This window comes from Colias philodice, chromosome 1 (genome assembly GCF_061535455.1).
Source record: "Colias philodice isolate Cphi_HAF_F1 chromosome 1, ilColPhil1 Martin Lab GWU primary, whole genome shotgun sequence".
Classification (NCBI taxonomy): Eukaryota; Metazoa; Arthropoda; class Insecta; order Lepidoptera; family Pieridae; genus Colias; species Colias philodice.
This window is the reverse complement of record NC_143086.1, coordinates 2,408,063-2,435,868: the sequence shown is the minus strand read 5'-3', so window position 1 is coordinate 2,435,868 and position 27,806 is coordinate 2,408,063. Positions and strand designations below refer to the sequence as shown.

The window sequence follows — 27,806 nt, the reverse complement described above, 5'->3', positions numbered from 1 at the left end:
GTAAATAATATCTGAAGAATGAAGCTATGAAGTATAATATATGATCAAACGAACACTCAAGAGATTCTTACAAAACTTTTATTGAAAAAGGGAATTACATAGTAAATAATATCTTCGAATGAAGCGATTCATATAAAAATGATGGAACTTCACTCTGAAGTTCGTTTGATCATATATTATTCTTATAATCAGAGTGCATTATTAATTATAAATTCATAAGAAACAATCACAGCTGACATTGATTTGAGTAAAGTCAAAAATTAAATTCCGCTGCCATTCATTAAATGTAAATCCATGTCAGCAATGAAGCATTAGCAGCATCAGTATAAATCCAAGAAGCAAATGTTCGTACAAAACACTTCACACTTAGTCTTGCCGTAAATATTGATACAAAAAAAATAGTTGCATAAAACTGTAATTGTGTTATGAAGAGATTGTTTGTTCTCTTTTTCTCTGTATCTCCTAATTTCATTGAAGTTTGAACACCGATTGACTTCAAAATTGTAACATTACTTACGACCAGACTAAGTATATCATATAAAATTCGTTACGTCTAAGATCCACGCTTGGCTTCGTTAATATAATAATAAAATAATACAAACAATGATTTCGCTATTGCACGCTGGTTGTCCCTCGTATGCTGAGCGATAATATATTAAAATAATTACAATTATTATGTATATCAAAATATTAAATCAATAAAACCTAATCTATTTACAAATACATTATACACCTGCAGCGCTTGATCTGCAGTTATTGAGTTAAAGCAGATCAAGCGCTGTTGGAGAAAATATAATTTCTAGGCGTGCTGAGCAAAACAATAATAAATATACTTATTATAAAAAAGTTGATTACATTTAAGTCATTATACATATAATATAATAAATTAAACTTTTGCACAGGTCAAATAATTTTAAATAATGTGTCAATTAATATATTAATAGTTTTTTTATCATTGAATAAAATAACTAACATTTATAGCTGCTCAAATTCCTTAAACAAAAATAAAATTCAACTTAATAATAACAAAACTAACGATATATTAAACTTTATTTGCAGTTATACAAAACATTTAAACCGCTGTGCGTGAGGGGTATCTACATAATTATTATATTATATTACTGTGAATGTCCAAGTGAATATTAATGCATCGATACAGTTATGAAATTTAATATAATATATTTTGTTTCTTATTCTAATTTACTTGTTTGATAATAATTAATTGACTGTTACTGTTAGGTCTCGCGATAAAACCAGTTAAATAAAGGGGAAAAACTTATGTAAATATAAACCATTGCACTGCAGCTCGCCAACTCAATGATCACATAATATTAAGCTCATTAACAAATACTTTAGTAGCTGGAATAAATACTGTTCTCCAATACGAATAACATTTAAGTCCGTAAGCATAATAAAACAACACAAACACACATAACATACAATAAATTTCCCGAGTACTACGAGTACGCGCACATTCTTACTTTAATTTAAAGCCTAATCAACTAATTTCGTGTAATACATTGAATAAAGTTTAAGCCTTATTGAGATTGTGTGCCGGTACTCCGAATTGACGTTTTTTTATCTCACTTATAAATTCGTGCCAATAAATGAAGGTATCATAATTTCCGACTATAGTTTCTCGCTTGCACTCACACATTTTGTTATATTGCTATCTCGCTCGCACTCGCCCCACTTATGACTCGTTCATTCATTTGCGCATCACATGCTTGTATACAATATACATTTAGTGTCAAGGAAGTGATGTCTTTAGAAGTGATTTTAAGCTCCTTATATAAATTATTGCTCCAGTAACAAGCGTAAGCCTAATTAAGAATAAAATGGAATGTACGTTAATTATATTACATGATAAGTAAGTGAAATTTAAAAAATACTCTCAGAAGATTTGAAAAAATATAATGTATTTGAGATCAAAGGTTATTTAGTTTGGCATATAGTGATCACAAGGGTTTGATGAAAGGGTACGATTAGTAGACGGTGAAGGTTCAAAACCTGTTTATTCTACTCACTTATCGGTTACGTCAGCCGTATTCGAAGCTTAATTGCACTTTAACACTTTAACAATGCTGCGTGCACCGAGACGAGGTAGCCCCTGCGCGAGTCACACGGTACCAGCTCTATACTATGATATAAGTAAAAAGTTGCAGATCAATCAAATAGTCCAGGATCCTTCGCCCATTTTTGCAAGTGATTACTATCAAGCTAATTTTCCGTGAGTAGCTTTATTTTGATGAGACACTCAATAATTTCCTATACGAAACTCTCGATTGTGGTAGCTAACAGAGGTAACAAGGATAAAATTTTTTGATTTGATGGTTTTCAAATATTTATTACGCAATTTGTATGACAATATGTCTGTTGAATTATATAAATATTAACTAAGTGAAAACAAAAAAATCAGCTGGTTAGTAATCATTTATGATGACCTCGTTATCGATACATATTGGAAAGAGGGGACTCTTTGATCAAACCATAGATTTTGTAGGACAAATATTTTTTCGAATAATTTAGCTAATTATCTTGAGATTGAACAAAAAAAATTCAGTTATAAAATTAAATATTTGAGAACCATCAAATCAAAATATTTTATCCTTGTTACCTCTGTTGGCTACCACAATCGAGAGTTTCGTACATGAAATTATTGGGCGTCTCATCAAATTAAAGCTACTAACGGAAAATTAGCTTGATAGTAATCACTTGCAAAAATGGGCGATGGATCCTGAACTAAAAGTCGACCCTCAAAAAGGAATAGACGTGAAATTATTGTGAGCGATACAGACAACTACGTGCCACTCCCGCGCTATTACCATATCTATACCTGCCCCCCTAGACAAGTGGCTTTCTATTAGCGTAAAGTTCAATAGAATAGATTATGAATGTATGAGATTGACGTAATCAATCGTCGTCGTCGTCGTCGTAATCAAACGTCAATCTCATACATTCATCATCTATTCTATTGAACTTTACGCTAATAGAAAGCCACTTGTCTAGGGGGGCTGTTCACTTATCATTTATCCGTTTCGTGTAACTTGTATCGAACGCGCGGGACTATCGGCGAGTGTCCGCCGGCAGCCGCGCCCCCGGCTCGGTGCAAACCACACAAAGGCGAGGAAACGCAAAACACTAAATACGTAAATTCGTTGAACCCTAACTATTTGATTGGCATCGAGACGCTCTTGACAGAGATAAATCCTAATGAACTACCGACCTACTGCGCATATTTAGATATTTATCCTTACGAGGCCGCGGCGTCCCACTCTAGCTAAGTCGCAATAATAAAATTATTTTGGTTGGTAAGTGTATAAATCTGTCAATATAATTAAAATAGTCATGTCAATAAATTAACAAAACATCGATGAAAGTTAGAAATGAACATACTAAAACTTATTTTTATTCATTTTAGTCATTAGTTATAACATAAAAGTACGAAATTGTTTTTAATAAAATATTAATTGTTAAGATTGTGTGCCGCGACCGACTATTCTGTACCAAACAATTGACTATCCCAATACCTAGTTAAAAATACGCTACAAAACCTCTAGAGTAGTGATATAAAATCTACAACTAATTGTCTAATTTAGTTTATATTAATAATTATCGTAATATGTAATGTAAAAGGCATCCACTCGGTATATCGTTGTAGTAAATTCTGTGCGAACGGGACCAACTTACGGGGCCTGGTCGTTAAAAAGACGTAATTAATGCGAAACAATGAGTTATAGATGATGAATCTTGTATCTTATTGTGAATGCCAAAACCACACGAATGAAATGTGATAAATGTGAATATTTCCAATTCCTTATGTGAATAACATACAGTTGGCATTAAATGAATGGAACTAGCCGTGGAATACTTATGGTCTAAGATCCGAATATAGGTCGACCTTCACCGACGTGATAATAGAATGAGACCAATTTTATAATAAATGTAGTCTATTAAAAAATCTATTAAAGATGGGTTGACCGAAAAAATCCTGGACAGGATATTTTAATTAATTAAAAAAAATATTTTTTTTTAATTAATTGCAGTAAGTACTTATCAAGATAATAAAAAAAAATTATAATAGACTTGCATGAGCGCTGTTTTATAACAAAATTGTTTATTGTCTCAACACTGCACAATAAAAAAAATAAAAAGATTTTTTTAAATAATTAACTAAAAATATCCTGTCCAGGATTTTTTCAGTAAACCCATCTTTAATAGATTTTTTAATAGATTACATTTATTATAAAATTGGTCTCATTCTATTATCACGCCGGTACAGGTCGACCTATATTCGGATCTTAGACCATTAATGAAAAAGCTACAAAACACGAGATCAAGGTATAAACAAATATACAGAAAATAAGATTATAATATGAAGATTACATACACAAAAAGAGTTGAAAAAGAAAAAAGATTGTCTCCTTGCTTAATAGACTGAATCCACCCGAAATATTAGTATTTATAAGGTCGTGTATGACAAATAACTCTAGAACCACCACTCTGGTTCCACCCATAGCATGTATTATCTGTGCATTAAAAACAATCAGAAAGGGAAGAAACGATTCCAAATACAGTTACACAAAGTCAATATCAACACACTAAACATTAGCCTATGTCGTTTTCACGATCCGACTCCGTACAAATCTATAATTGCTTACAAGTGCACATATTACACAAGTTTTATTATACGTACAAATAAATTTTGAAACGGTACCCTTTACAAGGAACCGGAGAGAAAGTGTGTATTCCCGCTTTACAGGAGAACGGAGAGTATAGAGATATCGCTACGTCTTGTTAGAGTGGAGGGAGGCGGAGGATTCCCTCCGCAGCACGAGCTTCAGTTTGTCGTCCTCCTCCAGGTCCTCGTCCAGTGACTCGCTCCTCGTGAGCGTGAGACCGAGTGCGCGCGCCTTCCACGCTTCTAGCCTCATGACCTGGAATTGTGTACATTGTAACGATTAGTACGTTCTTTTGTACGCTACAACGTATACGTACGTACGTACACGTATGCGTGCGTACTGCGTATGTAAGTAATCGTATATGTATGTACGTTACTACGTGTTAAGTATGTATACGTTGTTATAGGTGCATACAGAAATTAGCGCAAGACTAGCTCATATTACGTTGTTGGAAAACATATAACGCCATCTTGGCTTAAACTAGCATATATTATAAAAACTAGGCAACACACAACACATTTAAATGTTTATGATTTAAAATTGGATTACTCAGATATAAGACAATCGCAATTATTTTTCTTTACTTCTTGCTATTTTTATACATAATATAGAAAAACTGCGTCTGTGAGTTATTTTTAATAATAAATATTGTTAATACTAACTACTAGACATATCACAAACAAAGCAATGCCAAACACTAACAAAAATATTATACAAGTAGGTACATATATTAAGATATAGTAATTTGGTTTAAATAATTTAATAATTTTATATTGTTTTAAGATATTCTTATACATATTATATTATATGTTAAAGTTATGGGGACATAGATAACTTCTATATTATTGGCTTACGGTAATAAAAGGGTTTTAACAAAGACTTAATGATGATAAAATATAATTTGAAGATGATGCAAAATATTTTAAAACATACATAGAGATACGCTCATCTTAACCATTGTATATTTTATTTGCAATCTGAAACTGGTCTTGAAATCTGATGCTGATTCGAGGACCATAACTACAACATAAAGATGAAAAATGAATACGGTTGTCATTTTAGCAAAACACGTGCATTTTCTATCTAAACATAATATAGGACGAATTTTTTACAAATGTACATAAACAAGAAGGCACTACAAAACACACCATAAACGCCGAATAAGCAAGGAAAAAGAAAAAAGCATGCTACTATTCTAAAATATTCACTATCAGTAAGTACTTCTTGGGACACCCAAATTATTTTGTACAAGGCAAGTGCAAGGCTTTCAAAGGGTATTTCAATATTAAAATATTCAGAAATATAGAGATTGCCTCTCATTGAGTATTGTGTGCCTGTACCTGCTCTCAAATGACAGTCTAAAGTGATAAAGACTATTTGAGAGAAAGCTATCGTTATGTGTACTTTTACATCTTTTGACGATAAATGCAACACTATCATACATGCTCGAAGTTATTTGAGTAACACGAAAAGGTCTCAACCGTGCATAATATTATATTAAGTATACTGAATTCAATGATTATGAATTGGGAGCTAGATTATTAAGATAAACTACGCTGCGGTATGTTTTTAAACCATATTATTATTTATTTTTATTATTTATTTATTACAATTTAACATTTTCTTTCATATTTATTTGGTATGGGTTGGGCAGTGCATTCGTGAATGGATAGAGTATAACCTCGAAATGGAGTAGTTACTACATTTGGAAACTTGTATTAATTTAGTATTATATATTAATTTTATAAATGTTAGCTAAAATATTAATAATTAGCATTAAATATTAAGTTATTTATTTACTCTTCAATAAAACTATACATGGGAAACTAATTGGTAATAAGTATACAAAACAAAAAACAGTATGGTTTAGTATGCGGCCTTATCACTTAGAAGTGATCTCTTCCAGGCAACCTGGGCAAAAGGTAACAAGCTTTCTAAATGACAATGGAAGGTAGAAAAAAAGGCAAGGATAAAGAAAAAACAAAAAAAAAATACGTGTGGCACTCGAGGACTGCCGCGGTAAATCTATTGCATAGCATCGCATCGCTGTGCCGGTTGGAGTGGGGGTGTAAGGTCTAATGTTGTTACTTATGATGTTAGCTATCTTGTCCTGCGAGGTTGCTGGTATTTTACAAGTAACCCTGTATAGATAAATATACTGCACTGCTAAGTTAAATTGAAAGTTCCTGGTTCTTGTTACTCCTTTTGTCTGTTCATTCAATAATATGTATTATGGGTTTATAAGCATGGATAGCATATCTTATTCAAGTCTAGATTTGTTATAAATCATAAGAATATTACCTACTTACATAGTTGAGGAAGAAAACTTCATGAAAGCACCACTTTTGGTAGTATGTATTATAATAAGGTTGAAATATTGAAATCCTAAAACAGGAGTCTTTTTCTTTCTGACTTACAATACAACCCGAATAATTCATTATTATTGACCAGTATCACAAAAATCATACCGCAACAAAGTTCCACTTCACTAGCAACAAAAATCTTAGAATTCCGCTTTTCAATAACAGAACTCGAATGCTCGCAATCACCACTGTAGTCTCATATTCTTGAATGTGATTATTTCCAGCGTTTATCAAAATACTTAGTGAATCTTCTATCTAAATAAAGTTAAAAATTATCAGCGTACGACGCTCGAGAAAAATACACCGATAGTCCTACTAGACTTACAATTTCAGTTACAGTTATAAATTGCAAGTATCCAGCAACACTATCCAAATCAATAGGTATATCAGAAAAGTAATCAACTAAAATTCCAAAACGACAGTCTTTGAGTTTTATTTTAGTTTTTGTAAAGCATTATTTTCTATACGAAACTACAGCGAGTGAAAATGGATATTTCGACGGCGTATCTAGTCAATACTACTACACACACACAAGCTACGTAAACTTACTCGAGCCATTTCCAGGGCTCGGAGTCCGGCGTGGTGATCGGTGTTGGGAACTGTGCAGTGAATGTTCACGTTAAGCCAATGTACATTGTGGAACAACGGCGTTTTGTTGTTCAGTGTGCACTGCCCCTTATCTTGGTTTGACTTTTAAGGAAGTTGTGGGGAAAAAATCATATTTTTATGGAAATACTGGACAGAAGTTTTAGATTTTTTTTATAGTGTGTATTCTGAGGATTTTATACATTACATATTTTACATATTTTTCATGCGAATTGGTGAGACACTGGACTGGAACTGACTCTAATTGAATTTTCATTGTGTTTTCGAAATTAAAATGTGAGAACTGGTAATAACATAGAGAAGTTTAACAAAATAAGATTATGATTATGGTCTTGCCGGTAGTTACTATTGCTTGCTTTACCACCAATAGATAATCTATTCAGGGTTGTAGAGCCCGTACAAAATCAATATATTTTGATGATGAAATTGTCAACACAAACGGAAAAGGAATTTCAAGGAAAATTAAGAGACTAGGAGCAGTGCACGGACGTTGTTAAGACACTGCGTGTATAACACGGTAATTTTAGACAAACACAAGTAACACAGTTTTATTTACATATAAGTTAATTGAAGAATCCTGATCCATTGTTAGTAAAAGCCATGTGGTAGGCCTATTAGTGACGCTGTGCATATAATGATGCGCTGATTTCTTATAATTGGAATAATTTAAAGATAATTTTCAGTTTTCTTATTTTATTATCAATTTTAGTTTATATGCAGCGCAACATTACAATTTACAATATTAATGAACACATGGTTTTTTAATAAAGCATATTTTTAATGGTGCTATATCGGGTTACATTTCTCTATGATATTAAAGTTTTTAGTCTTAAAAAGTCTTAGTTAGAGTATACTTAAATAACAACAATAAGCATCCTAGGTACTAAATTTACCTGTATGTTAACTTTAGATGGTTATGTCAATTTTTTATACTTACTAAAAATGCATTTAATTAAAATTTGCTATCATTTTCTCCTAGATTTAATATGGAAATTATAACTCGATGTAGCACCAAGCAAAGCGTCAATGTTAGTGACTGTTAGTCGGCCTGTTCTTTTGATGACATATTTTATACATAAAAGATATTTTATATAGAATAATTATTGAAAAATCGATTTAAATACTAAACATTAAAATACTTCAATATTTAAATTATAAATTAAGGTATAATTCCAAAAATCTATCAAAATTATTAAGTAAAAAAGGGGCATTTCATCTAGTTTTGAGGGCATATTGAAATTGTCGGTAAATATTTTCTATTGGTATATTTACCTCGGCCTTTAATTCCGCCACTTGCTCTTGAAGTTCGCGCACTCGGTCCGAGTCATCTATATTGCTTCTTAGCTCACCTTCAGTCGCCATTACCTCATTCTGAAATATTCAATGTTTAATTGTTTAACCGTTATAATAATTATAAATAAGAGGTTCATTAAAGAAGTCATTTTTATTAAGGTACCGTATTGATATTATTAGGCCGGGAGATACTGACACAAAATTTCGGGTCATTTGTATAGGATGGCGGTTCTAGAGGGGTATCGGTAAATCCTAAAAATTTTGTGTTACAAATCGTTTGACTTCAGTAATTTATCCGACGAGTTTGACTAACGCCCACGCGACTGGGCCCCCGGTACCAGCGTTATGACCATCGTTTTTCTTTTTGTCATTGCGTACTAAGACCCCTGTAGAACCGCCATCCTGTTACAAATGACCCGAAATTTTATGTCAGTATCTTCCGGCCTATATGAATGTGAAAACGTGTTTGTTTGTTTATCTTTCTATTTCGTCGCAATAGGAACAGATTTTATGATATAGTTTTTGTGACTGGAGTTAGTTACTCCTTTTTAGTCTTTTTACACAGTAAAATATGCCATTCTCATGGGATTTTTTTTGACTACGCGGACGAAGCCGTGAACAAATAACTATTTGTTGCTACCTTTAGTTTATATTCAGAGACTTCATTTTCCAATTCGGCTATTCTCTGCGCGTCTTCCATGTTTCTGATGTTGGCCTGCATGGACTCGTACTTAGCCTATGAATATAAGAAATTCTCTGTAGAATAAAACATTTTAAAACTAACAAAATTTCAATATTATCCTATTTAAAAATCGATTTTAATACACAGCTGAAGAAGATTAGAAGCAGATTTGCACACGGTTGCGTAATGGGAAGTTACCGTGATGTTTAACAGCAGTATTATTTCCAGTGTGGAAAATGACGCTAAGTCGCTTCCAGTGGAAGTAGAAATTGCAGCATGTGCTGTGGAAGGTTCGAGAATATGGCAAAAAGTCCTCGCTGGCGCGTCTCGTGGCACTTGCACCGTGAGCTAGAAGGAATGGAATGTTCTAGAACACGGTAGAAGGTCACCTTGATCTCCAGGTCGCTGAACCGGTGCTGGAACTCGCGCTGGCACGTGCACCGTGAGCTAGAAGGAATGGAATGTTCCAGAACACGGTAGAAGGTCACCTTGCTCTCCAGGTCGCTGAACCGGTGCTGGAACTCGCGCTGGCGCGTCAGCAGCGCGCGCTCCCGCTGCAGCGCGCTGTCGAGCGCCTCGCGCAACTCGCGCAGCTCCTCGTCCTGCCGCCGCAGCTGGTTCGTAGACACTTGCACTTGGGTGCGCAGCTCCATTTCCTTAAACGATAAACAAAATGAAAGATACAAAACCGACAGAAAATGTTTTGAACATATCCATACTAATATTATAAATGCGAAAGTAACTCTGTCTGTCTGTCTATTACTGTATCACGCCTAAACTACTGAAACAATTTTCATGAAATTTGGTATGGAGATATTTTGATACCCGAGAAAGGACATAGGCTACTTTTTATCCCGGGAAAATGACGCAACCCCGGAAATCCCACGGGAACGGGAACTATGCGGGTTTTTCTTTGACTGCGCAGGCGAAGTCGCGGGCGGAAACCTAGTAGGTATATTTTGGAAATACGTTCTGTATGAAATGTACATTCTGAGCTTTCTATAAGACCACTTTCACATTTAAGCCACTATAGCATTGGCGGCTGCGTGAGATCGACGATGTCAAAATTTCATAGTATAATCAAAAGCGCGGCAATCGCGCCACCGCGTGCGCTTGAGCCAGTGTTGTAAGCGCACGTAAAATATATAATAGTTCTGCAAAATGAGCGAGTGGGATATCGATGCGGATGTATATATCTTGGAAATTCACATACGTCCTGTTTTCTGGGACTCAAGGATCAACGTGAGACAATTATAACCCTGAATAAAAAATTTAAAAAAATACCAGCCGAATTGAGAACTTCCTCCTTTTTTTGAAGTCAGTTAAAAATCCGAAAAGAACTGTATACTTTTCAGGATTTTTCGAAATAAACAATAAACAATTCACATGAATTCTTGATTTCGAAAAATCTAATGAGTATTAATGTTGTGAAAAAGTAGGAGCAACAATGGAAATTTTGAAATTAAATGTGTCAATGAGGTTTTTAGGGGCTTCTGTCGGTACCTACTTAGGAAATTCATACACATAAATAATAAATAAATAAATAAATAAATACACTTTATTCAGCACCAAGTAAATACACGTAAAAAAAAAGAAACAGACAATATGTTATAAAGCTAAAAAGGCGGCCTTATCGCTACTAAGCGATTTCTACCAGGCAACCTATGGGTAGGATACATACTACATTCAAGCTGTAAAAAAGTTACCTTCAGCCTAAGTTCCTTGAGCTCCGACAGAGCCTCCACCTCCCGGATCCTGGTGGTCATCAGTTCTTCCTCTAGCTTCTGCGTCTCATTGGTCCTGCCCTCCCAGGCTCGGAGTAGCTTCTTGGGTGTCGCCATTATGTCGGATACCATATTCGACTGGACCGGCGTAGATGGTGCTTCTTGACGATGCTCCTATTAAACATATTCATTATTCATACATTCTTCAATGGACACTTAATATTTTTGACGTGATAACGTCTTATAATTCGATAAAGCCGGCTGCACGCACGAAAAAATATGACTCATGCGGGGTTACCTCGCTTTGAGGCGTTCCATGTAAGGCTTGAAGTGCAAGCGAGAGCGCGGAACGAGCGACAAAGAAGCACAATCGGACGTTGTCACTTTTTCACAATTATTTTTTTAAAGGATGCATTACACTTATCGATGGATACATTACACTTATTTTTATTCATATGTTTACAGTACTCCAAAATTAATAATGCGCATGCAGATCTGCGGAACAAACTGTCTATTTACGAAGTATTTTAATGTTTAACGTTGCAATTATTTTTGTTGAACTATAAATCAGTATCCGTTTTTAGGATTGACATTTTTCAACGAATTTTTTAATTTGTGGAATAGCGTAGTTGAATCACCAAGTTTAGTTCACAACTAAAGTAATGAAAAGATTTTTAAATAAATTACAAAATGATATTTAGACTAAAAGGATAATTAACTTACTTGTAAATGCCTCTGCCAAGACTCTGATAATTCAGTGACGCGTTGTCTGAGATCTTTTAATGATAGGTTCGCCTCGGCTTCGCGCAGTTTCACTGCGATTAACTCATCCTGTTTACAACCAAATACATTAAATTTAACGTAACATCAAAGTGGATTAAAATATTGTATAATTACTACGAGCGACCTTATTATTATACGATACGATACACCTTTTTATTATATTAAAAAACATAATCATGTAAAACGTTGATTCCCCATAACCTTCAAGAGAACATTGAATACAACTAATACGAAAACTGAGAAATGATTTAATCTACACATATTCCAATACTATAATTTTTCCATAAAATACTTAAATTAATTATCATGAATTCCTTGGAAAGTAATTCAGAAGTTTGGTCAATTTGATAACAATAATTTTCAGCTACACTGGTTATTTTTAATGGAACATTCGAAGTTACCTGCAAGTGAGCCACATTATTGTCAACACGCTGTTTCCTGAGCATCTTATTTTCACTCTCGAGCTCTGTTATTCTAGCTGTGAGCTCTCGTTCTGCAGCCTCCCTCTCCGCCGCGTGCAGTCTCGCGCGAACCAACTCTCGTTGAAGGCAACGAGTGAGTTCCTCTTCTTTCGCGTCGTTGCCCTGTGTGCCTTCGAGGGACGATTGGCGCGAGTTGTTCTGCTCGAAACGAATAGTAAATTAGTAATTTGGTGTTCAAAATGAGTAGGAATATGCATAAAATTTGAAATGGCCTAAAATATTTTTTTCTCGAATATTTACTATCGTAATATTATAATGAAAAGGATTTTTTTATTTAATTATTATTTAAACCCCTAAAACAATATACAAAAAGTGCAAAATAAGGAAGCGAAATTCAAACTTCCAAAACCACTGGTCAAACGAAATGTGACGTCATCTGACAAGAGTCAAGACATTGTATTCATCACTCCACAGTAAACACTGATGAACACCCACTGGACGTGTCATGTGACGTCACGCAAAGCGCACGCAAAATGGCAGCGTTTGAATAGGCATGACGACAGTATCCATAAATGATCGAATTAGTGTTTTTAAGGGAAAATGTATAATAAATAAATTAAAAATAGTGACTTAGAAATATTAAAAACATTAAGATTAATGAGATTATCAATAAAATAAAACATTGAAATTCTGCAGTCGGCCATATTGACTGAAACATGCGTGACGTCACGTCTATGTAAACAACTTCGCGTCAGGTGTATTTTGTTGTTATGAATATGTTGAGAATACGCATTTTTATTTATTTTCTATTTTTTCACGTATGCTTTATCGACTCAGAACAGAAATATAATTGCGAATTAACGAATATGTGGTTCGGGTTTCTCTGCGTCAAATTTATACAATCATTTCATATTATTTTCTCGCTTTAAACTATTACTAACACTTTTTTGGGTATTATTTTTATGTAGATTCACATTGCAATACTGCACAGGGCACACCACTTATAAACTTTGAAATTAGATTCTATAACACTTAATAATTAAATATTTGTTTAATTTTGCTTCGCTATGCATACAGATAATTACGTATTTACGTAAGAGTGACGTCACGCCTACGCCATGATACCTGTGAGCTGTTTTGGCACAGTTAATAAATATTTTTTGAAAAATGGCTTTTATCTTCGTTAAATTTAAGTATATTAGCGAAATATAGGGTTTTTCTTGTTTAATAAACGTATACACACATTATGGAAGAGGTTTTCAAAATCTTTCGTCATGCCTATTGCTTAAATTTTTTAAAAGTTTTAAATTTCATTTATAAAAATATCTATTTGTAATAAGTATTTTGAAGCCCATTAATATTTTTTCTACGTTATAGAATAGTTATTAATTTAAGACAAAAAAGAAAAACATGACTATCCCCCATTGTTTATCGAGAATGGGCGAATGAGCGTGGCGCCCACCTCGGCGATGGTCATCTCGAGCGAGCGGATCTCGTCCTGCGCCAGCGCCAGCCGCTGCTGCACGGCCACGTGCTCGCGGCGCAGCGCCTGCAGCTCGCGGGCCAGCGCGAACGTCTCCTCGGCGCCCTCCGCGCGGTCCACCTGCCCGCGCACCAGCCGCTCCGCCAGCGCCGAGCTCTCCTTCTCCAGCAGCTCTACACGCTGCTTGAGCAGGCGATTCTCTTGCCGGAGACACTGCGGACGATAGCGTTGCGGCGTTATGTGTTGTTAGTGGCTCCGCACGTATCCGCACGACTGCCACTCTCCACACCGGGCAGCATCGCGCAAATGCGTCATCTATTATACTCTACTGAATGTACTAAAAATCTGTTCAATGAGTTTCTTAATTTTTCAAAAGCAAAATCGTTATTTAATATTTAAGATGCATAACAATTGCTTTTATTGACCACGCAGCACCAAGCCGCGGGCAATTTCTAGTATTTAATAAAAAAAGAAAACAAAAATAAATACTCACTCTCAACACGGCGATATCCCCCTGCTCCTTCGTCTTGATCACCGTGTACTCTTTTTCCAATTTTTTCATCTTTCGTTGCTGAACTTTTATGGTATACGCCAAGTTCATTAATGCATCTTGGTCAGCCTCGGCCTTCGCTGGTAACTCTTTTTGTATGTACTGTTAAAAATACCCAAAACATTTTAAGCAATTACTGTTATTACGATCTGTATAGGTCTACCAGAATCTGATGGCATACTTATATTTTAGAAATAAAAGATTTTCATGTGGCAACTTTATTTGACAACTATCAAATTGGTTGTCAAATTATTTGTTTTCTTCGCAGTTGATGAATAATTTTTAAGATTATGTATAAAAAATGTTGTTTAAATAATGTGTATAAAAAAAAAAATATTCGATGAAGAAGGGTCAAACACATCACAATTTTCAATTTTGAAGATTTAATTGGTAAATTGGATTTACCCGTTTTGATACTTTAAATTAAAAATATTATACTCCTCGGTTTTCTGTATAATTTGCCGCAGCGTGTAAATATGGTTCATGGTGCTAAAGCCTTTACGGAAACCGGCTTGTTCGGGAGGCTGAAGTCATCTGACCTGCGTTCGAGACGATTCGTAATAACCCTTAAACACTGCTTATAAACATGACTCAAGAGTGATAACGGTCTGTAGTTAATCAATAATGTCTTATATCCCTTTTTGAAGAACAGAAAAGTCTTTAAATTTTTTTTTTGTCTTTTAGCACAATTTCATCGAAGTGAATTTGTACAAATGTACATTAGTACATTTGTACACACATTAGTGTAGGATTAGTGTAGGATGTTGAATAAATTATTCATAACTAGCTTCCGCCCGCGACTCCGTCCGCGCGGATGTCGGTCTTCGCGTGGATGGTTTATTTCTCCATTTTGAGTAACTCTGACAATGACATCTTATAAATATCTATTGGACCCAAATACGGCTAGGCCTATAATAATACGCAAAGTGTTTTCGCGGTTCTACAGAACAACGTCTATGGATAAAACTGAAAAATTAAGATTATTTTTTTTTTACGTATTTTTCCAGGATAAAAAGTATCCTATTTTACGCCCAGGATAATAAGGTATAATTATACCAAGTTTCATCGAAATCGAACCGTTAGTTTTTACGTGATGCCTGAACATACAGACAGACAGACAGACAGACAGACAGACAGACAGACAAAAATTTTTTTAATCACATATTTGGGTTTGGTATCGATCCAGTAACACCCCCTGCTATTTATTTTTTCAATATTTTCAATGTACAGAATTGACCCTTCTACAGATTTATTATATGTATAAATTTATAAGTTGTGATGTAGTTTGTTTTCTTATATCATATCTTACCTATGTATATAATTACTATATTTTCAATGCCTGAATATAAACAAAACTGAAAAAATTAAAATTATTTTGATGTTTTTTTCACTATCAAATCACAAAATCACCAATGCACACTTGAACGTGGAATATTATAATAAATAACACAATAATGATAATGCGATAAAGCAATTATCGGTTACTATCTCGTAATTATGATTTGTATGATAAGCTGTATAAGTGTGAAATTGGCTGAAGCATCTGGACATCTGGATTTGAGACAAAAAAATATTGATAGAATGAACTAAAACTACATCTTTTATTATTCAGAATAATAAGATAAAATCATGGTTGTTTTTACGGTAAAAAAGCTGCTAGATTCAAGATGAAAAGTCGAGATGTGTGATTTGACATCAGACTGTATATATAGTAGAGCCAAGAAGCTTATATCTAATACACTGGAGATTTCAGTATGAACATTAACTTGTAACAAGAAAATATGACATGGAATGACGCCTGTATGTTTTTTTTTTATCCCTTTCACACCAACTTGCCAAGTTAGGTGTGAAAGGGATAAAAAAACATACAGGCGTCATTCAAGTTCATATTTTCTTGTTACAAGTTAATGTTCATACTGAAATCTCCAGTGTATTAGATATATAATCTTCTTGAGTAGAGCCATTTTAATAGGCAACATTTGACAGTTCAACAAAATTCAACAACATAACCTAGTAACGACGACATAGAATAACATGATATTTCGTTTTGTTAGAACTGCACATTTGCTTAACTTTTTTCAATTACGATTACATATTTATAATAATAATGACCTATACAAGTAATTTTAAGATTTTTATTTACTGATAAACCATTCTAAACATAATAAACAATTTCTGATATAAAGAACTGACGTCGCTACAATATTGTGTCAATAAACCTTTTTTCTTTTTAAATACCAGACTTACGTACACGTTACTCTAAAAATCGAAATTTGACATCTAGAATCGAATGCATTGATTATTTGTGAATAAAAATCATAATAAATTAATAAATGCGTTGTGTTTTTAAGCTATTGCATAGCTTCTATCCCGGGCCTTGAGCGCGGGGACCGAATCCAGAAATTCCGTAACGAAAAAACCTCACGCTCCCCACTCCGACGGGCGCAGAGGTGTGGCTTGTAGGCACGCTCTGCAATAGCTTCACCACGGCAGTCCCCGAGTGCCAAACGTCTTTTTTATTTTAATTATGTATTATACATACTTGTCTTATTTTGCTTCTTAAATTTACGAAAGAAAGTATATTACTGGGACAGGGATTTGCTTGATGAATTTTAAAATTGACATCTGTTTCAAGTTCGATTGACAAATGTTTCAAAACCGTATAGATTAATTCATTTTAGGGCCGATTTTTCAATGCTTGGATAAAACTTATTCGTCGAATAATGTATAAAACTACCATTTTAAAAACGTATTCTAATTGCCTGTATTTGACAATTTACGTGACTTTTTAATATTATCGTGTAATACTTTATTGGACGGATAAGTTTTATCCAAGCATTGAAAAATCGGCCCTTAATCGATGTTTTTAAGCAGGTTACCTCTCTTCGAAGATAAAATTGATAGACGTCAAATGTTGCCTATTAAATTGGCTCGACTATAAGTTGTTTCTTTATTCTGTTTATAGAAAAAAAAAATTGCTGCTTGTAATCAAGCAAGACTTTTGTTTTTATAATAATAAAAGAAGTTAAATTTTCAAGAAGTGTATTAATGCTACCCTTGCTATCAATACATTGTTCTTTTAGTACCCTTATTTGTACTTTTTTCTGAGGTACACAAAAAATAAATTTAGATTTTTTTACCCCCACCTTCAAAATATTCTCCATATCCAGCGACAGCATGTCATCTTTGCCCAGGGTGAGCATGGCTAGGGCCACCTTAAACACAATCTCTATCCCTTCAGACAGGAACACGTCCATGACTCGGCAGGCGAGAGGCAGCGATAGGGTGGTCGTGAACAACGTGAGGAACCAGCTGCTGGCGTACATTGATGTGCTGAAATTCTGGAATGATAACGAATTAAAAAGGAGATTATCAATTTGACTGTGGAGATATTTTGAAAGGAATGGCAGGATCTCAATTTGACGGGATGTGAGATTCTGTGGAAACATTTAAAAATCGACTTTAAAAAAGGCAGGAGCTTCTCAATTAGACCATATTTCTTTCGATACCCACAGCGCATGAGAAGAGCCGTAGGTTATGATTACAGTAATGGGTTAGTTTCGAAGCTGAATAACAATCATTTTTCACACAATGTTTAGTATTATGGAAGTGACATATTTGTAAGACAAAACGGACAAATTTTTATCTCTTTTAAAAAAGCAGTTCAAAACGTAATATACCTGTGACTGGAAGTGCAAATACAGATCTGGCAGAAGTTCCTGCACCAAGTTCTCCAGTTGGAACATGCACAGCCCCAGCTCCGCCATGCTTGGCTTGAACATATCTCGCATTCTGTGCTGCTGCATTATCTTTACAAGTACTGCGAACGCTTCTTCTTCTGGCATCTGTAAATAATATTTGTTGCAAATCTTAAATTTGATTTTATTACAAGTTAAAGATTTTAATTAATTTTTATAATATTTCTTTTCTTTGCTGTGCACAATAAAGCATTCATTAATACAGTCATTCAACGAGAACTATGCGTATCTTCTTCTGGCATTTGTATATATTTATTCTTGTTATATGTGTCTTTAGTTTGATTTAGGGCAACACCTTAGAAGTTACTATAAATAGAGCACCAAGTGTCTCTTCTTCCGGAATCTGTATACAACATTGCCTTGAGTTTGATTTTACGGAAGATCTTATGATATTTATTTTTGTTGTTGGGCAGAGAATTAAAACACGGTTACTAATTCACATCGTATATTGTTTCACAATCGACAGCCATATTGAATACAAGAAAAAAAGTAAAGCGCGAGCTATACGTTTACAAACACAGATAACAAAAATAGATTTAATCTGTAAATGACGCGCGAACTTCGTTTCACACACCAACACTTGTAATGTGTCTTGAGTTTGATTTGACAACATAATATAAAAGTTAAAGATTTTAACGCCCTCTTAAGTGTCTGTCCATGACTACGCTTGTTTTGTAGTGTTTGAAACATCCACAAAAATGAAACAGTACCACAGAATACTTAATAGTAGCTAACGCTAACAGTACATAAAAATCGTTAAATACCCATTAATTTGTAATCTTTATTTTTATTTAATTATTGTTGTTGTTTATTGGCATCCATATTCCATAGGTAAGCGACTACTTAAGATATATATGACCCATAATTCCGACTTTTATCTTAATGTCCCATGTCCTTTATAAAAATAATTTCCTTTATGTTTTAATTGCTGTCTATATGAATGCATTAAAAGATGATTTACCTGCATCAACAGCAGGCCAACAATGAACCCGGAACCTTGGCAGTACCCGACTTCCCTGTCGTGCAGCGAATACGCCTTCATAACGTTGAACAGAGACTCCTGTCCCAAGCCATCTTTCTCTTTGAAGAAATCGTGCTCAGGATACGTGCGTGCTATGTCACGACGTATCACCTTCTCGCACGCTGATTTGGCCTGTTGAATAAAATTATATAGTTAAAAAAAAACATGCTTTAATAATCTTATTACTGCCCCCCTAGTCAAGTGGCTTTCTGTTAGCGTAGCGTTCAATAGAATAGACTACGAATGTATGAGATTGACGTAACCTGTAGATACGTTTATCTACAGCCTACGTCAATCTCATACATTCGTAGTCTATTCTATTGAACGCTACGCTAACAGAAAGCCACTTGACTAGGGGGGCTGTTATCGTTTAGATAAACTCATTAAATTGTTGTATCGTCACCGATTCACCGATAGATGTACAAAGTTTTAATTAAATCTGTCCGTTGAAAGTGGATCATTAGATTCAATTAACTCTTAAAGGAGTCGGTTACAAACAAACATACAGCTAATATAAGCGTGTTAAAAATAGTAAAAGAGAAATTTAAGAGGGATGTGTTTAGCTATTTACTTTTATCTATTCAATCATTATAACGCACAACATCAAAGCAAGTCCTTCGGAATATCAGATCAAGATACATAATTACCTTAATATACGAAGCATATAACTTCTTTTCTGGCGAGGAGTCCACTCCCGCCAGCAACTGCCACACGATGCCTCTAAAATGATGTGGCACTCCCTGCCTGACGAGATCACGCACGAACTGGTTGCGTCTCCTCCATTCTGTCTCCCAGTTGGTGACCAGCCGGCCCCAGAGGCCCCAGAGATCCTCCTCTTCATTGCCCCCAACTCTGGATTCTTCATGGCTTGAACTCGTCGCTTTAGTGGGTCGTAAAATATAGGTATAGTTTATGTTATTTATGTCGATGAAAACTGACTGTAGCAATCGCAATTGTATAATAAATAAATAAAATATAATAATTATATTAGACTAGTTTACCGCCCGCGGCTTCGCTCGCTTTGTCTAAAACCTAATAAATTATATACTAAAACCTTCCTCTTGAATCACTCCATCTATTAAAAAAACCGGATCAAAATCCGTTGCGTAGTTTTAAAGATTTAAGCATACAAAGGGACATAGGGACAGAAAATGCGACTTTGTTTTATACTATGTAGTGAAGAAAATCAACTTTAAAACACTTAAGAACAATAAAAAACATAGTAATTATCGTTTTTTTTTATGTAAATATAAATTTAGAGAACAGGGCAATATCAGTCAGACACAAGCAAGAGCAATAACATGACAACATGTGTATGTTCCAATCCGTACGGATTTAGAATAGTAACTAGAAAACTTATTTGATGGGAACGAAGGCTTTCAATTTAGGGCCGATTTTTCAATGCTTGGATAAAACTTATCCGTCCAATAAGTATTACACGATAATATTAAAATGTCACGTAAAATTAATTAGAAATTAGAATACGTTTTTAAAATGGTAGTTTTATACATTATTCGACGAATAAGTTTTAACCAAGGATTGAAAAATCAGCCCTAAAAGAACTACATACCTAAGACATTATTAATAACATTAGATATATAAAATTCAAGCACACTAGTATTAAACCCGTAGTTATTGTCACTCATGCTTGACTATGAAATATTAAGATGAGACATCGTCCTATCTGTAGCTATCTAAAGATAAAAGATAACCAATTGCGTTATTTTTAAGTCATGACAATATCGTGATCATACGTGAGAAATTAGAAACGGGCTCGGTATTGTGACCCATTGTCCCATTTTCAGAAAGCTTGAAAACGCGAAAATTACATGATTTCATATTTTAACGTGGATTTGATACAAAGTGAGGTTAAACAAAAAAAGGTGCAGAAATATTCCTCATGCCCTGCAGCCTGGTTTTAATGTTTTAGATTTAATTGCGGTGAACAAAGTGTACTTCAGATTCAGATGTTGGAAATGTTTATTGCATTTATTCTAGTTCAGGATCCATCGCCCATTTTTGCAAGTGATTACTATCAAGCTAATTTTCCGTGAGAGTTTATACTTTATTTTGATGAGACGACCAATAATTTCATGTACGAAACTCTCGATTGTGGTAGCTAACAGAGGTAACAAGGATAAAAATTTTTGATTTGATGGTTCTCAAATATTTATCTTAATCTTAATCTTAATACTATTATAAAGGCGAAAGTTTGTAAGGATGTATGGATGTATGGATGTTTGTTACTCTTTTACGTAAAAACTACTGAACCGATTACAATGAAATTTAGCACACATATAGAGGGTAACTTGGATTAACACATAGGACAGGTTTTATCCCGGAAATCCCACGGGAACGGGAACTATGCGGGTTTTCCTTTGAAAACGCGGGCGAAGCCGCGGGCGGAAATCTAGTTATTATATATAGTAATCACTTGCAAAAATGGGCGATGGATCCTGAACTATTCGGAATATAGTCTATAACTTTCTTATTATACTTTCTTTGTTTAAAGGTTGAAGATACAATTAAAATAAAGTATGGCATGGCGATTTTCGTAAATGGCTGCACGACGATGGTTACCTGTGCAAAAGTTAGCCTGGTACAAATGGTTGAATTGTTTTTTTTTTTAATCAACTCATTCGCGTCGGAATGGCGGGCTTTAAGTCACACCGGAAAAGTATGGCATGACACTACCGCCTACATCTTTTTTATGGACTATCGGTAAATTCTAAAATTTTTGTGTTACAAATCGTTTGACTTTCGCTATTTATCCGACGAGTTTGACTAACGCCCACGCGACTAAGCCGCCGGTACCAGCGTTCTGACCATCATTTTTCTTTTTGTCATTGCGTGCTAAGACCCCTGTAGAACCGCCATCCTGTTACAAATGACCCGAAATTTTGTGTCAACTGTCAGTATCTCCCGGCCTACTAACACCCAAAAGAAGCCGCGGGCGGAAAGACTATAAAACGATGAAGGTTCATTGACACTTTATGTGACTGCAGGCATATTAGTCGTGGTCTGATCGATATTCCATTTTGACTTCAGAACAGCATTTTCCACCAAAACATAGGAGTAGTAGTCTACTCCTTAATTAGCTCTGCGATTCAGATTCTTGGGTTCCTAGTTTCGACCCGAGTTTACGCCATTTTCCTCATTCATTCCAATTTCATCAAAACATAGTGTCTATTTAATACCAATAATTTGTATAGTGTCGTCAATCGCACACTGTTTAAGTTTAAACTACACGCATCGCGTACCACGATGAGGCAACGCGGTGGGAAAGCAACATATACATAATAATTTCATTATCTTTTAAAGTATTATAATTATGGCTCGGACATTCACTGTACGGACTATGGAATTTCATGTGCGTGTTTTGAAAAACTGCTCGGAATTGGAATTGTGTAACACCAATAAATTTTCTTAGTTGAGGACTGAGGTCAATATCACTCGTTAATAAATAAAAAGTTTAACTAAATTTTATAATTTCTTAAATAATGTATGAATAAAGTACAGGGTGAAGACAAATATTTCTCCAACAACAACAACTGCAACTTTATAAAAATAATGAAAACCTAGTAGCAAACCCAGTAGTGGTAAATAGAATAAGAGCCGGCGCTTGTTACTGTTTGATTTTGAATTTTATTTTAATAAGATCAATGTCGATAATAGTTTAACAATGGAAAATGGGCGGCGCTGCGCCTCGCCATATCTGCGCCGCCGTTCCTAAAGCTTAAAGCCAACTGTAGTAGGTACACAAAAAACCAGTTTTAACGAATTGTCTGCCTACTGCCATCTCGGGTATTGATCTAAAATCTTACCAGAAGTCAAGGATATTTGTGACGACGTGTCCGAGTTCTTCCTACTATGCACCGCGGTCAGCGAGGGGCACTTGGCGTCCGCCTCGATCTTCTTGTTCTCTGCCTCCAGCTTGGCGAGCAGCGCCCGGTCGGGCGTCGGTAGGCTTTCCGAAACGGTCTCACGGAAATCTGAGGATACGGATCGGGTTTAAGATTCGACATCTTAATGCAGTACTATTTGTGATGATGGTTGAACGACCTTTACAGTTCTGTATTTTCTCACACTGGAATAAGCACTGCTTTAAGACGTCGACGGATTGTAAATTTGATTGTGTTGAATATAAGAATAATAAACTACATTTAATTTTCAAGCTTATACACATTAAAGTAACAAGACAATACAAACAGATATTCATAAAAAATATCTACACATAGTTAGTAAATAATATCTACTATAATATTATACATTAGCGTAGTGCGATGTTAGTGCAGGTGCAATTTATTAGTTTATCCGGATTCACCAAATTTTTTCTTTTTTTTTAGTTGAAGGATCTTAATTCATAATATCTGCATCGACTTGAATCTAAATAGAAAATGTTTTTAATTTTATTACTGCCTTCCATATGAAGACGTAGAAATTTAAACTTTGAAGTTCTTCTGCATCCTTCTGTATCAGGCATATCATTAAGTAGGTATGTTTTGTGCAACAGGACTTTTCTTTAAACTGATGATAATATAAAATAGTACTGGTTAATAATATAATTCGTATTATGTCAATCTTATAAATAAAAAATAAATTTGGAAAATCCAAAAGTGCACGCCTCATAATTTTTTTTTTAATAAATATTTATTAATTATTATTTTTGTTTATTTAATAACAATTAAACCACATCGAATCAGACCCTGAAAAATGAAAGGGTTCTATTCCTGAGCATACTCAAGCGTAAGAGAAAAAAAAGACTCGATTAGTAAAGTGTTTCGGTCGCTATCGTGTTAACAAGAAAATCCTCCGCACATACAGACACACGGACGTCCAAGACAGAACTTTTTTAAACTGTTTTTTAACTAGTTTAAATAACAAAAATGATATCAAAAATATCATGAATGTTAAAAATAGTGTTTTTTCTTAATATGTGTGTGTAAGTATGTATTATCTTACAAGTGCAATGTATGATACATAAAGACATTTTAAGTTTGAAAAATCAGATGTTTTGCGCGAAGTGACAGTAGTACCCACCTCAACGCTTCGCTTATGAGGCGTGCAATAGTTAATGTTGAGATACTTATAGTAGTCTCTCATGTTTTAGTTAAGTTCTTACAGAAGAACGGCAAGTTGCGAACGGCAGAGGCTACTTCAGCCGTAGCCACCTGTCGACGGCAGTCGCCAACGCGTGGAAGTATAAAGTAATATTACCAATCTTCTATTAGATGATATGTATGTTCAAGACATTTGGCTTTCTTTTTTCTCGTGAAAAAATGTTTGGTTTTATCTCGATAAAAGTGTTTTCTCTTAATAAAACTAAATGCTTTGACAAAGTCCTCGATGTTTTATTATAATTGTTTATGAAAAAAAAAAACATAAAAGTCATCAATACTTTTTGATCAAACAGAATCCTCCAAAATATCATCAAGTTTGATACATTGTTTATTTTTTAGATTTGGTCTTGAATATTAGACGTATCATCTATAAGAAGATTGGTAATTTTGCTTTTGCTTAAATGCTCTTAAGCTTCTTTCTCTAAAGCTTGCTTTTCCCTTTTTATCCCTAACAGAACGTTCGAGTTTCACAAGGTAAAAACGTAAAATGGACAACATAATCCGTCGAAATCAACAAGGTATATTAATTCGAGTTTATAATGAGTTTTCTGTTGTGCTACAGCCACGGTATCAGCCGTATATTTCGTTTTGAGTTTAAAAATCCATTAAAGCAGTACGTAGCAGATAGTCTGCGGGGATTAATTTCGATAAAACGATCAAACTTTGCTGAGTTTTCAATTTGAGGACTGGATGAACGTAGAGCTTCCAGACTATAAAAACCTATTGCGACCAATTATTATACTTATTTTGATGTAATATTCTATGACTGCAGACGTTCTATGGAATTTAGAACTAACTCAATTACTTTCTAAACACGTGTAACTATTTTTTTTAGTTAAAATAAACGGTAATAGCATTTAAACATATATTAGTTACAAAAGCAAATACATATATTAATTTAAACTAGGTGTTTTCTTATTGTTATGGTTATATAAGTGATCGACGATAAGAAGTACATAATATTAGTAAAATATACATTATTAATAAAATATTATAATAGAGGAGCTGGAGGGAATCAAGTACCTATGCAATATGTGAGGACGACATACTAAAAAGCAGTACTTTTTAGATAGTTGCGTTTTGTGGATTATATCCAAATCACCCTTTTCAATATAATACATAAACGATTTTTCATTTAGTTTTAGTTTATTCACATTTGTCATGCAGCGAGAGTTTCGCCGTGTTTGTTTCAAACTAAATAGAAGTAAACAATAATTTAGATAAATATAAAACAACGTGAACTTCCACCTCTTCCACTCAAGCGACAGTCCAAGCCGAGGTTCGTGATTCCCGTCAAGGGGGGACGCCCTTGCGAATGTCGCTACCAGGGTGAACCTTCTATTCACACACGCGTCCGCATTAAGATATCTCAGTCCTTCTGGCTAACGTCGAGAGCCTCCACACAAAAAAAGCATCGACGCATAGAGTGGGGTGGACCAAGGAAAAGGTTCCAACATAGTTGTTGGCCGCACGAGTTTTCCTTTTTTTCAGGTGAGTTAGGATCTCAGGTAACAGAATTTGAGCGAAGTTGCCGGTCCTCACATTTTGCATATTTAACTTCCTTCATCCCCTGGTCTATGTGAGTTAGCACAGCCAATGAGCTTAGTAATGTTAGAGTTGAAAATGTACTGTTACAATAATGACATTTGACGCTAATTATTGTATCATTACAATTTGCAATTATGTTTACCCTACATTATGTGATGCAAAGATTTCACGCGAATAAGCATTCCAACCATTATGTTTATGATTATTTGAGTGAGGAATAGATGTTAGTAGGTCAGGAAGAAAGGCCTACTACGAATAAAAGGTGTACGTGTTTTATGGCAGTAATATTGCTGTGCTTCTGAGATTATTATTTTAAATGTGTACAATCAATGTAACTTTTATCCCTTATCATCATATTAACTTACACACAATGTATTCCATTAAAGTGTATTGTAATCCAGTAAAGTGGGCGTTTATGAATATTGTAATTCAGTGGTTAAATGTACCTAATGAATATTTAGCGATCGCTATGGATCCTGCTAAACCATTTGAAATATTACCTAAACAATTATCTATATACAGATTATCAGTATCATACTCATATATTATATTCATTAAAATCAGAGAAATAATATACGAAACATATAATGAATACTTTCAGAAAATGAAACACCGTATTAACTATTAAGATTGGAAGAAGATATTTTAATTAAGATTTGCATTCAAAGAAATACTTAACGAGTGTATTTTCTTCCATTAAAAGGATCGTTCTTGTTGGTAGGTAAAATAAATCAAAAAGTAATAATATAACTTATCAATTCAAGTCCATCACGTTCGATACTGAATTATATATAGGAGGCAGTTATCTTCTTCTTATATATAAAAATGAATCGCAAAATGTGTTGGTAAGCGCATAACTCGAGAACGGCTAAACCGATTTCGATAATTCTTTTTTTATTATATTCCTTGAAGTACGAGGATGGTTTTTATGTAGAGAAAACGTAAATATGTACCACAGGCGAAGCCGGGGCGGACCGCTAGTAATGAATAAATGTTATATGAAACCCATGCAGTTTGCTCACAACATGCGATAACTGCAACAAAAGGTTATAATAAAAATAGACCAGACTTTTTAATAAAATATGAGAGTCAGCACCCATTTGATGTAATGAAAATAACATATATTATATAAACGAAATAAAGAGAATATAAATAATAGTAACTGTGACGCAAAAAGAAATGCAATGTGCATATACATTATACAAGTTTTGAATCCAAATGAATTCGTCCAGAAATCCACAAATGACACATCTATTAAGCGCTCTAGTCCCGCATTTGTTACATAATCAAAATCTAGCAGTGGTCTTTTTAACAAAACGTTATTTACTGCGTGTTTTCACGTATTCTACTACAATATCATGCGACAATTTTACTACAGTTACCTACTGCGTCTAAAGATAGGATGGTCTTAGATAGTATTATGAGAAAAAAAGTAGTTTCAGTAGTAGTGAGCTCGAGCATTGTGAAAGCTAGCTACATTAGAATATATTAAACGGCTGCACCGTATCTTTGCAGACATAATGATTAATGCAGCACTTGAAACTGCTTTGATGCATGTTCAATTCGGCTTTACTTGCACTTGAAAGCGCGATACCCTCTATAGTACCTACGCATTTAGCGGAGTGCAGGAACTCCGATGTGTTTTGAGCCGATCGGATCAAAGTCAATGAACCCTACCTTTTTATGAACAACGATACAACTTTATATAATAGGCGTTACAGTTACGCTCATTACGCAATATATTTAGACTAGTAATGACTCATGTGCCTAT

The 27,806-nt window shown here is 34.4% G+C and overlaps 2 protein-coding genes across 6 annotated transcripts in view; one reads left to right on the top strand and one right to left on the bottom strand.

The window, feature by feature from the left end:
* Window positions 1–16,530, top strand: part of LOC149491026 (ras-related protein Rab-21-like) — a 61,385-nt gene extending 44,855 nt beyond the window's left edge. For all 3 annotated transcript variants that reach the window (XR_016315746.1, XR_016315745.1, XR_016315742.1), the window contains one exon: window positions 16,472–16,530. The gene's annotated coding sequence lies outside the window, so the exon portion shown is untranslated. The remainder of the gene's footprint in view (window positions 1–16,471) is intronic.
* LOC149491025 (ecotropic viral integration site 5 ortholog-like) overlaps window positions 580–27,806 on the bottom strand; it is a 60,809-nt gene continuing 33,582 nt past the window's right edge. For all 3 annotated transcript variants that reach the window (XM_089695777.1, XM_089695770.1, XM_089695771.1), the window contains 14 exons: window positions 23,192–23,359; window positions 20,015–20,247; window positions 19,308–19,499; window positions 18,269–18,433; window positions 17,735–17,929; window positions 14,532–14,690; window positions 14,018–14,251; window positions 12,535–12,753; window positions 12,074–12,181; window positions 11,333–11,524; window positions 10,115–10,282; window positions 9,585–9,680; window positions 8,924–9,022; window positions 580–4,937 (listed from right to left, as the gene is read on the bottom strand). In XM_089695777.1, coding sequence (XP_089551903.1) covers window positions 4,788–4,937; window positions 8,924–9,022; window positions 9,585–9,680; window positions 10,115–10,282; window positions 11,333–11,524; window positions 12,074–12,181; window positions 12,535–12,753; window positions 14,018–14,251; window positions 14,532–14,690; window positions 17,735–17,929; window positions 18,269–18,433; window positions 19,308–19,499; window positions 20,015–20,247; window positions 23,192–23,359 — 2,378 coding nt within the window. In that variant the 3' untranslated portion in view covers window positions 580–4,787. The remainder of the gene's footprint in view (window positions 4,938–8,923; window positions 9,023–9,584; window positions 9,681–10,114; window positions 10,283–11,332; window positions 11,525–12,073; window positions 12,182–12,534; window positions 12,754–14,017; window positions 14,252–14,531; window positions 14,691–17,734; window positions 17,930–18,268; window positions 18,434–19,307; window positions 19,500–20,014; window positions 20,248–23,191; window positions 23,360–27,806) is intronic.